At 39.1% G+C, this 14587-nt stretch overlaps 1 protein-coding gene across 1 annotated transcript; it reads right to left on the bottom strand.

Annotated features, from left to right (window-relative positions):
* Positions 1–12114: 12114 nt before the first annotated feature.
* On the bottom strand, positions 12115–13861 carry LOC139738462 (forkhead box protein F1-A-like). The gene is given in 4 exon segments (XM_071649086.1): positions 12115–12633; positions 12635–12937; positions 12939–13055; positions 13057–13861. Coding segments are annotated over 4 exon segments (1371 nt in total). The 5' UTR covers positions 13831–13861; the 3' UTR covers positions 12115–12456.
* Positions 13862–14587: the final 726 nt, after the last annotated feature.

Here is a 14587-nt window from a genome sequence, read left to right as displayed (position 1 = left end):
CGTAGAAATATATAAGACTTGCCTAGAAACCACCCAAAATGAAAGAGAATAAATGTTAACTCTGATATATGCTGGTATATATAGAGGAACATTCTTCTACTTGAATTAGCTAAAAATAACATTTGCCCCCGAATTTTATATAACATAAATGAAAAATTGCGAGGGTATGACACTATTAACTCACTCATTTGAATATTCATAAGGACTGGTCTAGAGATGGCCAAGACAAAAATGAATGTCAAAATGTCATATCTTCCTATTTTCTCATCTGATTTTTGTCATCTTTGTATCGTTCCGTTATAGGGAATATTTTTCTCTTTCCTTTGAAGTCTATTTTTGGCTCGGATTTCCTCTTTAAAGGTGGAAAATTGACAAATCTGTAACATAACATTAGAAAGAATAAATCTAGGATGATACGAGGATTTGTCGCGAGGAAATTCGAAAACATGAAGGAATGAGGAAGTACGAAGGGAGATAAGTGCTTTTTCCTCCAGCTTCCTCTCGCGGAGTTCGCCCCCGTTATCGCGGCATCTCGAAGCCCACATGGCACACGGCCGGTAACTCAACGCCGGCGGAATCACCCAGTCTCGATAACCTCGCATGGAGTTCACCTCATTTGTCGTCCAGATAATCGCGACGCGGAGGCCAAGCAAGAAAAATAGCTAGCTGTGTCCAATAACACTTTAAAGGGGGAAAAATATCAGTAAAAGTTCCAACAGAAAATGATTTAGGTTGTTGTTTTTTTCTCTCTATTTCTCCCTCTTCCCTTCTTCCTGCCCATCTCCTTTGAAGCGGTACATCCGTTAGCAGCTCAGCCACCTTCCTGTTGTATTGGCCGGTGAAAAATAAATGAAGTCACTTTTCCTATATCCAAGCTCGCCAAACTTGGTGTTATCCCCCACCGGCCGGTCCGTGTCGTGACAATTGAGGCGAATGGAGGAAAAGACGTGTTTGGTCCAACACACTTCCATCATTTTCTTCTTACCGGGGCGGTTATCTATCATCTGTCGTTGGTTGTCGCGGCTGAAAATGACTTTGATGGACTGAATCATCACGCCTTCCGGTTGTCATGAAATAGCACACTAACCTTTGGCGGAGGTGCTACCAGACAGACGTATTTCTTTTCTTTCTTTCTTTTTAATACATTTTTCTTTTGTTGACATTCTTGGTGTTTTCCCCTCTTTAAGTGATAATTTCCCATCTCTAGCAACACTGGATACCGCAGCCAACTAACCTTGAATACTCTACAAAAGAAGCAGACCTTTCATACAATCAAAGTTTAAAAAAATGGAAAGAGAGAGAGAAATAATAAAAACAAATCCTTTTATCTTGTGCTCTTACGGTATTTCAGCATCGGTATTTCAGTGCTATGGGGTTTAAGATCACTTCATTCCTGGCCATAATGGGTTTCTATGGAATAAAAGCCTATATGCAGACACAAAGGGCGTGGGGATGGCCTTTATGACAGTGCATGGGAAGGCTGGTGAGGCAGTTATACTCACCACACCCATGCTTCCCGCCTTGATAGTATACGGCAATGGTGGGCATATGCATCGTAGCTTAACATCTTCACAAACAAAAGACGTACACACAAACAAACACACACACTCTCATATACTTAAGTTATGCACATTCGAAACAACAATGATGAAAATATAAACTGAAGAGAGACAAAAAGACAGACATACAGACAGACAGAGGGCGGAGAGAAAGAAAGAAAAGAAGACAAAAGAAACAAAAACAGAGAGATCGAAATCGAGATGGGGGGGGGGGAGGAGATATGCAAGAGATGGGTCCTACAGCGTATTAGACACAAAACAAAACATCGCTGATGACATGAATGGATTAAATAAGATGAATGTAATCAACTTGTATTATAAAAGACAGATAAGATTGAAGGAGTAAGGTTATGCATTTACTTGCCGGGAAATTGTGGGGCGTGGTGTTTGTTTGTTTGTTTGTTTGTTTGTTTGTTTGTTTGTTTGTAGTTCTTCCACGCTGCCGACTACACATTACATCTTTCAATACTATGGAGTCTGCCTGGGAAAGACAAAAATTAATATGCTAAGTCGATCTTAACCCTTTCAAACCCACATATATTTGGTTTACATAATGATGTCGATGGAAGTTTTCTGCAGCCGCGTTCTGAGACGGAAGGACGAATGACATTGATTGTGGAAAAACGTCATTGAAGCACACTGCACTCTCTCTCAGTGAAAAGCATCAATCAATCAATCAATCAATCAATCAATCAATCAATCAATCAATCAATCAATCAATCAATCAATCAATCAATCAATCAATCAATCATAGTTTATTTCCAATCAACGAAAATCAAAACATAGTACAAAGTATACATGTCATGAAATGATATTGTTCAAACAATTGCAAAAGATTCATGTAGTATCCGACATGAATTATATAACAACATATATTTATATATATATATATATATATATATATATATATATATATATATATATATATATATGATATAATAATAATTAGGAGGAACAATACATATACTTCGTGGGCTTGCGGAAAAAAGCATGACCTGGAACGTCCGTCGCAAAACCACAGTTCATATAATAACATAACTCTCTGTTTTTCGTAGTAGGTAACAAAGTTCGGTAACACATGACTGGTGTTTCTTGTCGTGATATTTCTTGCAATAATGCTAATGGGGACAGACATAATTACATATGACACCACAACGAATATTTTACTTGGCACCTCGAGAAAAATATTTTGCTTGTAACATCATCTCATAACATTAATCGCAAAGTTTCAGCGGAAAGACTCGAATGTTTTGACAATAGGATGGATAGTGGGCGCATTGATTGTGTTAGTATAGTGGTCGAATATATCAACACGGCGCCATATTGTCCGGCGCAAATAACTCTGAAAGTTATAAAGTAGCCCTACTTCAGTGATAAATTAACGAATCCATCAACCCCCATCGCAGTGCAAATACATGCTTGACAGCTATATCTTATGGAATTGTTTTTTTTTTTTCTGTGTGGAGATTTCGTTTTCTTCTAAACAAAGAGAAATAGCTGTTTGACGTATGGACACATGTACGAGATTGGATATACCGAGAAACACGTAAGCCTATGCGGCAGTAGACAATAGGAAGTCGTCATCTTTTAACCGTAATCGTGAATCATCTGGCTGCCTCGAACACTGCTAGGACAAAATTGTAAGAATTGAGCTGACGATGTCGACAACGGCGACGAAATCGACATTGACAAATGACTGCACACGTCCGCTGTACGCCTACACTCACATAACAGTCGCGCGGATACTAGACAACCGCAAAGTCACCAACACTGCAACAGCGCAGCTGAATTACAGAAGACTGCCGGTTATTGTTGTAAGCGCACAAACAAATACTTACCCGTAAAGGTGTTTTCTCGCATCGGAAAAGGAAGGTATATTCCGAATAATAAAGTATCCAGAAAGACTAAAGTGTGAGAGAATTCTCCACGAAATTCTGCAGAACGATTTTCTGGGCAGCTCGACGGTAGCTCGCTCTCCTCCGGTTTGGCTACGCCGTCCCAACGGGCGAGGAGTTTTTATTGAGGAAAAATTTTCTCTCCCGTGATTATCTACTTTGTGAGTAAATTGTGGGCTCAACTCGCTCGCCTTTTTATCAATTGTTTGTTATGACTATTTTCATTTTAAGATCTCGAAGCCACATCTTTGCGTAAATAAAGACCCGTCCCCTGCTCTTCTCGTACTCGCAAACTTTAAACACAGGCGTTCCGTTTATAAATATATACTTTTGCGATTGGGCCTCCCTCCCCCTCTCTCTCTCTTTCTCTCCAATGCATCGAGACGTGGAGTTTGGAGAACCCGCGTGGATATAACACTAACAGTTTATGTAAACTTTGGGTTGCTCCTCTTGTAAACTGTTTAACTATAGTCGTGCCATTTTCGATGTTGGGTTTATTGAAATTTTTAACACTATTTATTTTCAGGATTTACTGTGTTTGGGCTCGGCCTGACGTTTGATTTGTTATGCAAAGACGAGCTCGCGATTGGCTGATTCGCGGCGCGAATGAGTTGGATGTGTAGTGGGGAACATTCCCCGGATGATGGGGCAAGAAGATCACTCTCCTTGTGGAAGTAAACTACAAAACAACTGAAAGGTTGGAATTAATGAACATTCAACGTTTTATTACTTTATTCTTTCATTCACCGACAAATCCAAAGTCGATGAAGATCTCTGATGATGAGTTGGAATGTGAACTTGAACTCATTTCTCTTCAAACACCATTATCAGTCAAATTATTCGATCCCCATACAACCTCAACCAGGTATTGGTATTCAGTGTTGGTAATACATGAATATGACACATGACTGTTGGTTTTTGTTTATTTGTTTTTTGTTTTTCAAATTCACCGACTGTTTCCTAAGTGACCACACCCTGCTGATAGAATGTATTGTTAAACCTAATGTAAATATGTTTTCGGCGAAGATCCACTTTCTACGGTTCCCTTTTTGTTCAGAATTTAGATGGGGTCTAGCGATTAGGGTAAACACGCTCGTAATAACTATAAAAGTATCCACAATTTCGAAATAGCACGTACAACTATACGGCAAAATTTTGATTAACGGCATTATATACCATTTGCAGGTGAAACAAAAACCCAGCTTTAGTGTTTTAAAATAGTTATAGTTTAATGTGAGTGAGGGATACAAACAACCAATGTAAAAATGTCAATCAGTATAATCAATGCTAAGTATTATTAAATATACAAAATGTGTACAATAGTTACAAGAAAGTTGTTTTTAGACAAAGCCGTCTACAGTTATGGTTTACTCAGAAAAATAGCGATATGTCCTCATATTTTAGGCTTTATTGCAAAATCTTTTATGGTAGGATGTTTTGTAATATAACTAACCTACACATATGCATCATAATGTGATAACTTGAACATTTTAAATCATTACTCCCAATGGTAAACAATGCCTTTAATTTGACCAAAGCAGCTACTAATTGCCACTAACATACAATAATAAGCTTTAGTTGCTTAAAAGGGGTCCCGTCGTTGATTTGTTAAACATGTGCATGACATACGCATTGCATTATTTTTTTTTTTTTGGTGTACATACTGTACTTCTTATTTCTTGTGCCGAGTAAATTGAAATTGAACTGAAAGTGAGTATTATATGGTCATCCCCTCGAGTTATAGGAAATCATTCCTGTCAATCGATCATGGGATACTGAAAACGCTTTGGTCATCCTCCAGGTTGGAGGCAAGTGGGAAGGATTACCCAACGCCCTTTTTGACTCTCCAATATACCGGCGTCTCACCGGTCAGTGTGAACAAACATAAGCCCAGAAGAAAATAGGACTATAATAGTCTCATTTTCTTCTGGGCTTAGACTCATTAAGGAAAGCACAGTCTTCCAAAAGAACCCAGGGTATAAACTGGGACTGTATCGATGAACGGAATACATGTCTTCCACCTATTAATGAATTTATAAATGAACATTTCCATTTTTTTTGGTCTAAGTATCTATTTGTATAATTTGATTATATCTATATCTACACATTGCACATATTATTCATATTATACATACATTATACATGCATACGCAAAGAAGGATGAGGAGAGGGGAGGGGAGGAGGAAGAGGAGGACGAGAGAGTTAGAGAGGTACGAGAACACAAGGATATCTCCTAAAATTGAGCTACTGATAAGAATTATATTTATCCTGGTGAAAATGGTGACGTCAGAAGAAGAGAGAATGGCAGAGGGAGAGATAAAGATGAAGAGAAACAGTAAGACATTTTTAAGCTGGCCTTAATTAATAGATGCTGAACACTTCCTTAATACAAAATATAATCTTTGTTAGATGTGCGTAAATGTCCTTTCTTTTGCTCCCTTGTATATATTGAACTTAAACAGCTGTCGGAACTCTACAGGAATACATGAAAAACCCTGGACAACACCACAATTTTCACAACAATCTATATATCAATGGTTTCCCTCCACGACTCTCGAGTCCTCAGCTGCTAAAATTAGAGATGGAGTCTCTATTGTCGGTTACCTATTGAAATCTAAACCGAATCCACTAATACGAAGGAGGCGCCTCGAACTACCTCATTGCTAATACTTTCTACTACACGATCGACGTACGTGCAGCGATAGCTCTTCGTGGAAATTTTTACGAGGTTACCATTTTTTCTGCGTTGACGCCCATTGTAGCAGTCATCTTGGAGACGAAAGAGAACGATGAAATGCTTATTTGCTCAAGAGAAAAGCAGAAAATCTCCCAAAGATTAGATAGCACACAGTTTTGATTGAGTGAACATTTACGCGTCGAGATGAATATGAGGAGGATGCCTTCTCTATTCAAAGTCATTCAATTATTATAAAGAACATTGTGATCCATTTTCTTTTGTCTCTATTTTCTTTTTCTTTTTTCGTTCTCCAAGGCAGACTGTGGAAGTTGAATTAAGATAACGTGAAGGATTGGGGAGAAATATTGACAAAATTGGTGCTCTGCGCAAACTTTTGTATGTTGGCAAGAGGAAAACCACAAAATATTAAAATGGCCGATTCAGTCTTTTCTTTTCAGGGGACAGGTACAGAACAACAAAAAGTACAGCAGTAACAGATGAGTATCGCTGTTTTGGAAAGCTACGAATTTCACTAATCCTCCACTCTTCTGAAACTCCTCACCCAACGACATATGTAGGCTTTGAATCGAAATAATGTTATGCTTGTATATTGTAAAGTAAATTTGAAGAAGAACATATGCTTCTTCTCCCTCTTGGCTTGGTTTGGTTTGGTTTGGTTTGGTTTGGTTTATTGTTCTATTTCTGCACTTTTTCTCTAGAGATTCGGCCCAAAGTGGAGAGCGTGCTCAAGTTTACAAGGATCGCGACAACAATATCACCCATTCCTCTAGTTTCGAGAGGTTTGTACAGGTCGTAAAATTTAACTAAACATGCTTTGGATATTAATTCACATGATCAACCATGATTAATATGCATCGCCTGCAGATGGGGTTACGGTTTCTATCCATGAAGTATCAGAGAACAATATTTGAAAGAAAATGTTAAATAAGTATAGAAATTTCGCAGACGATGTGGACTGAGAGAACAATGGTTGCTTAACAAGTTTTGATTCAAATTAAACAAATTTCGCGAGTTTTTTTTTTTTCAGTATGTATGTATGTATGTATGTGTGTATGTACAGTGAAAAACACATTTGTTTGCAAAATCACTGAATAAAGTTTGGGTGTTGTTCATTACATTACATCAAGCATTCATAAAAGGGATAAGAATAACGTTATTCTTGAAACTTTATTCTCCAGCAAAATATGCAACTTTATGTAAGATTTGGACATTATTGCCTTGGTTCTATCAAATATTCTCTGTAACATGGTAAAACAACAACAAAAAAAGTCATTTTATGTAGATAGGCCTACTAGTTATAGTAATAGAGACGAATTTACATTACATAACTATCCACGCTTGGTAGTGAAACCTTCGCTCGAACTTTGATCTGGTTTAATTTACCTTGATGTGATCCGGGTTATTTCTGCCCTATTATCATCATTTTCATACAGAGATAGGGGGACACTTTTTCACGTGATCACTCGCATAAAAAAAAAGAAAGCTTAAAGGGGAAATCCAGTCCAAATATAAGGTAGTCTGATAAAAAAGAGTAACAACCTGCGAGTTCAACGGAAATAATTTTACTGAAATCGGATGAAAAATAAGGAAGTTATGACATTTTGAAGTTTTAGTGGATATGAATATGCAATTGAGTGAGCTAACCATGTCATACCCTCACAATTTTCCATTGATCGTGTTAAAAAAAATAATAATGAAAATTCAGTGTTTCTCTAATTGAAGTATGTAGCATGATGTTATTCCTGGTTGAAAAACTTCAGAATAGTGATCAGATAGATACATGAGAATTTGAGCTTCGGGCATAATTGCGTTTGAATGAAAAACTGGAAATTTCAAAATTTTATGTACTTGGTAAGTTGTGAGGGGATGACATGTTCATTTTGTAATTTGCATATTCATATTGACTGTTCAAGAACTGTCCCCCCCCCCCAAAAAAAAAAAAAAAAAAAACAGCGAAACTTCAAAATGTCATAACTCCCTTAATTTTCGATCAAAATTATACCGTTGAACTCGTAATATTTTATTCTTTCTTATCAGACCAACTTATATCTGGACTGGATTTTTTTTTCCCCTTGAACGCAAGGCTGATTGTGCAGAGAACTATTGGAAACTTGTAGACAAAGAATCTCATATGAGAGAGGGAAGGAGGTCGTCTGCTTTCGATGTGAGACAAAGCAGATAAAGAGGAAAGCTTCGTCGGTATGAATATCAAAGAGGAATTCTAGTCCAGTTATTAGTTAGTATGATAAAGGAAGAGTAAAATCCTTCTCAAAACGCCTCTATTTAATCAGTTGCTTTTTCTTTCAGGAGGCGCACATAGTCAGTTATTAATTATTGTATCACTCTATCATCTGTATTGTTGTTGTTTTTTCTTCTTCTTTTGTGACTGTAATTTTGGGTTTGCATTGTCCTGTTATTGTGTTTCTAGTCCTTTTGTATGAATAGCACCAGTGCGTTTAGAAACACCAGTATAAAGCGCCATATAAACACAATTATCATTATTATTACTATCAAAATCTTACCAGTACAAGAGTGAAAATTTGATCAAAATCCGATGAAAATTGGGGAGCTGTGAAATTATGAAGCTTGCTGTTTTCTGCAGAACAGTTTTCGTACAGTTGATAAGAATATGCAAATGAATAGGCTGATGATGTCATCATCCTGAAAAAAAAATCCAGTAAAACTTGAAAATGTCATGCCTTCCTTATTTTTCAACCGACTTTGATCGAATGTTCATTGTTACGCTAAACATTTTTTATTTTTAAATTTTCTCAGACTATCTTTTCAACTACACTGGAATTCCCCCTTTAATTACTTCCACTTCGCTAAAGGCATTCTTGAAATGCAGTTGTTACATACCATGTGCATGTTGTTAACAAACAAACAATGTTCTAGAAATTTCGTCAAATTGTAGAGTCCCTAACAACATTTTAGGATTATAATTTCATATGTCTTCAAGAAACGGTGACATTACCAGTCGTGCAAAGCATACGAAGAGTTTGATCGCAAAAGGGGGCTAAGCGCCATATTTTAACTTTTTTCCAGTTCTGAAGTTTACCATCATATCCATAGAGCAAAATACAGTTATATACCCTCACATAGTCACATAACGAGGAATGTTCTCGAAGTTATGATGTACAAAAAAAAAAAAATATTCCATATTTTATAATCCTTTTCTTTGTTTTAGCAGGTTCAATCGCAAAATATCTCATATCCCTAAGAATGGAGTTAAGTCGTTTTGCGATGAAACTGTTAATTTAGATTACATAACATTGAGATGATGCGATGACATTGACCACAAACCTTCCATTAACCCACAAATAAATCGTCACTAAATGTCCTCTTTGGATAATTTGAATAGTGAGATTCACGGCCTTATTATCTCGGCTTATTTTGCAGATGTGTTCTATGCGACCGCTTTCACAGATTTAGTGAAAACATGCTATACATTAAAATTCTATGATTTTTTTAAAATTTCAAAAGTAAGATTTTGATGACACTTCTGCCAATCACTATGTACGATTCATTCCCCATGTTCATTTAACGCCTGTTTTGAAAGTGGTGAGTATAATGCATCTACGACGGAAACTGCCGTGCAACTTTCGCATCATTAGCATAAAATGTTACACGTCCACTTATGAGAAGGTCAATACTCACTAAAGGTCACCTAATACATAAACCTATTCAACTTTCAAATCAGATGATACCTCAAGATGCCTAATGGTCTTTTAAAATACGAAATAGCGACTAGTCCACAATAAAAACAGTAAAGCCGAGTCATAAAACACTGAATGATATGTAACATAATATAATAATACGAAAACCTACTGAACATAGCTGTATTTGCATCCTACGAGTTGCTAGGCTACAGTAGTGGTTTACAACTTCATTTCGCCTGTCACTACCAGCACTCATTCAATTCAGTTCGATTCAAATTTTATTTAATTTTTCGAAAAGAACATAAGCATTTTACTTTCCTTGGTAACAGAGAATAAGGTTGCATAAGCAAAACAAGGTAAACTGAGAAGAATATAAATGTGGAACCTTGAAGTAATAATACGTTGTCATAAGAACTGCCCATGAACATGAATGATTAAAGGTCCTGTTTACCTTTGGGAGCAGTGTGATTTTAAAAATGTTCAAGATATCGCATTTGATTCATATGTGTAGTTTTAGTTGTATTACAAAACATACTACCATATAAAATTTTCGCAATAACCCTAAAATTTAAGGAGATATCACTATCTTTCTTCATAAACCATAACTGTATACGGTTAAGTCCGGAAACATTTTAATTATAACTATTGTTCACATGTGTATACATGTATTTAACAATATTTAACATCGATTATACTGGTTCAAATGTTTACATTGGTAGTTTCTATCTCTAGCTCACATTTTAGAACTATTCTGAAGCACTAATGCTGGGTTTTTTGTTTCATCTGCAATTGGTAAATTATGCCTTTAAGATAGTGATCATTATCATCAATTCGGGGTTTTTTTTTCTTTGATCTGTAATCATTTTTGATTGTTTTATTCTTCACCTCCGTTATGAACTTTATCATCCCCATCTCCATCAACGTTAATTATTCCATTATACATTATCGCCACTATCAGCTCACCGTCATAACACATCATTACTATCCTCCTCCTCCTTAAAAATTCACCACCATCTTCACCGCCCATTATTGGATCATCATTTTTCATCATCATCATCATCATCATCATCATCATCATCATCATCATCGTTGTCATTTATCTTAGTGCCCATAGTAATATCACAGCATCAGAAGCAAGTAACGACTTCCTCATTTAAATGGGGCATAGTTTGTCCTGTTGTACGTCAGTTTGTTTGTTTGCTTGTTTCGCCAGAAATACATCACAGCAGTGTCTATATATAGCTAAACAGCAAACAACACAACCCAGAAGCTACTCACTTATGCATCATTTTGTTGTTGTTGTATTCAATTCTGCGAACATCATAAATCAATCTGCCCAATACTTTTTCGTTCTAGAACCGCTCCTCCTACTTCCATACTAAAAAAAAGAAACAACACGAACATGCTATGATGGTAGGAGCGTGTTACAGCCATTCCTTTCGACCTCACTGTCATTAAATTAAAACTCCCATCAGCCAGTCTGGCAGTGTAACCTTTGTCCATACTGATCTTGAACATGAAATGATCTTTATCAGCTTTCCTATAACCAGCGACAACCACAGCTTAAAAACACACAACAATCGAGAGTGCCGTCCTGTTTAAAGTGATGTCATAGTTCACGCACGGAGATGAATTGCAGTTTACCTTCTAATGTTGATTACTTTTTACACACGCAGAGTAATAATAGACACATGCACTATTACAAGGAAAATGACTTCAAATTATCAAAGCCCAAATAAGCATACGTACTCAACACTCCTGGGTCTCGATTGCGAAACAAATGCCAGACTTTGATACGCCCTCAAGAGACAAATAAAAGGCAGGTTGCTATTGTCGACTTGTTGTTGTTGTTGTTGTTGTTGTTGTTGTTGTTTCACGCCCTTTGCTGTTTGGTGCCAAATTTTAATCACTGAGTTGCATTTAATGTCTACAGCAGTATTCTGTGGACAGGTATTTCAATGTTTTGTACTTTGTTGTTGTTGTTGTTGTTGTTGTTGTTGCTATCATTTAAGAGCGAGAGGAAAGTGCATTATAATTTATTTTACTCAAAGAAAATAACAGGAGGGGACTTTCTATGCTCTATTCTATGTCCATAGGTACATAAAAACCATTCTGTCTTTTTTTCTCTACCATAATAACATGTAGCAACAATTACTAGTAGCCTCAATATACACAAACTACTGATTTCTTTATAAACCTCTTAAAAGCGTGAACATTTTCAAATAAGATGCAGGCACAGCCACAAGCAAACATGATATAAGGTGAATGATTGTGAGGTTGATAAATCACAGTGTCTTCTTATTTTGTTTTCGATAGTGTTAATGCGATTTTAAAAATATTCTTCAAAAAATTGTGGACGACAAAATCATAATCATTAGTGCAGTTTCTAATTATAACTTCTAGCATCACTTTCATTATCAATTTCATCATCGTCGAGGTCATCATCATCCGCGTGTATGCATACAGGAGATCTTCATACAAAATGACATTCTCTGTAATCTGTAGGGAACAATATTGATGCCACGAAAAAATCTCATGCGTACCCACTTTGGCTGAAGTGAAATATATAATCAAAATGAGACAATCACATAGATTTTTGGAAAAAAAAACCCAAAATTTAACAAAGCCATAATCATCAAGGAGCTTCAAATGGGATCAAACATTCTGTCATACCAGGAATAAAATCTGTTCAGCGTCTCACCTTGCGTCATATCAATGCCCTCAGATCCCGGGTGATGCTGGCCAGACGGTATGTACTGCGTGGTGTCCACGTGGGGTTGTAATACGCCGGCATGAGGTGAGCTGTCCTCACTGCAATCGGGCCGGCTGCTGTTTGATGTACCGAGTATTCACCGCCGAGTTCCCCCAACCTCCGGCGTAGCTGACAGAGCACTGGGCCGTTTCCATGCCTAACCCGCCGCCGCTGACAGCCGCCGGGTTCATGTACAGACCCGTCGGTGTCGGCGGGGTGCCCGCACTGCTGGCCGAATGGTAGTCGCCGCCCGTCATAGAGCAGCTGGTCATGAAGCCGGCGTTCGGAGAGCAGGCGTTCGGAGCGCTGTTGGCCAGGTGTGGGGACATCGGGCCGCCGATCATGCTCATGTTCATGTTACTGTCCATGCCGTTTCATGTGCCCCATGTGGTTCATGCCGGCCTGCATCGGGGAGAGACCACCGGGCGCGACATGGCCGGGGTTCTGGCCAAACATGTCCATCCCACCGACCCCAAGCATGTGGTGGGGCATGGGCGTTCATCATGGCATACGGTGGTCGCAGAGCGTGACACTTTCGGCGAAAACCGCGAGGTCTGCGTCGAAAGGAACCCTCCTCGAACATGAACTCGCTGGCGGGATCGATGGTCCAGTAATGCCCCTTGCCCGGTCGGCCTAGTCCCTTGGGAAGCTTGATGAAGCACTCGTTCAACGAGAGATTGTGGCGGACTGAGTTCTTCCAACCTTGGTACGGGCCGCGAAAGAAGGGAAATCGCTGCATGAGGAACTGGTAGATTTCGCTTAGCGTCAACCGCTTGGCGGGCGAGCTCTGTATCGCCATCACAATGAGTGCGATGTACGAGTACGGTGGCTTCTCGTGTCGGCGGATTCCCGCCCCACTCTTCTTATTTAGCGTCTTGTCTGAGCTCTCTGTCTGACTCGACGGAGAGTCAGCCGGCACCTCGGTATTCTCCAGGCCGACAGAGTCGGCGGGCTGAGCCACGGGTACCGAGGTGTGTTGCTGTTGTGGCTGGGATTGTTGTGGCTGATGCGGCTGCTGTTGGGCGTGTTGCTGGTGCTGGTGCTGCCCCTGCGTCTGAGGATGGTGTTGTTGGTGGTGATGTTGTTGCTGTTGCTGTTGTTGTTGTTGCTGCTGCTGTTGGTGTTGCTGCTGGTGATGCGTGTGGTGGTGGTGGGGGTGGTGATGTTGCGGCGATTGAGTCTGCTGTGCATGCGATGGGGGCAAGTGTTGCCCCGACATCGTCGCGGAGCTATGGAGGGCGGCGGACATGTTCTCTAGCTGTGTCATCGGGGAGGCCGGGATGCTATTCTCGTTACAGGCGACAAACAAGCTCTCCAAACTAACCAGAGTTTTTCATGCAGAAAGCTTCCTCGAAGCAAGACGTATCAAATACAGCAACCTCCTAAAATAAAAATCCAATCAACACCGAATCAAATTCCAACTTTTTCTCCTGCATACACCTTTACTCTCGTACTGAAAAGTATCATGCAGTGATTTGTTGCGGTTGTTGTTACAAAAAAAAAAAAGCGATCTCGAGCAAGAACGTAGCTCCGCGGTCGATGGTAGTACGAACAGCGTAATCGTTCAATAAATCCGAATAACAAACAAATCTTGGCTCGCGGGGTAGCGGAAAGTTCAGCGCATTCTGTTTGACAGCGATACAAACAAAAAACGTGCGAGACTGGAAGCGGCGATCTAGGTGCGTAATAATAATCAAAACGCAGGTATCTGGCTAGAATAAGGCAATAATCGGCCAAATCGCATCAACCACATGTAACGGTACTGGAAGCAAGCGCGTGGCGATGTTTCTGACTTCTTTTTCGCACACTGATCGTTGTGGCTGCTGGCTGCTGGTGTCTTGAGCAAACGATGGATATCAACTGCCTTCCAGCGTTGCTCCTGTGATTGATGCTTCGCCACAGATCGTTGGGAACGGGGTCTGAGATATTACTGTGAGAGAGAGACACAGCACCGAAGTTTTTTCCCTTTTTTACAGAGCTAGCTGAACACCTCTCTACTCTGGTTTGCAGTGTCGATCCAGAGG

Source organism: Diadema antillarum, unplaced genomic scaffold, assembly GCF_040938485.1.
Source record: "Diadema antillarum isolate AM-2024a unplaced genomic scaffold, OU_Dant_1.0 seq00000744_RagTag, whole genome shotgun sequence".
Classification (NCBI taxonomy): Eukaryota; Metazoa; Echinodermata; class Echinoidea; order Diadematoida; family Diadematidae; genus Diadema; species Diadema antillarum.
This window is presented reverse-complemented; position numbering and strand designations above follow the sequence as displayed.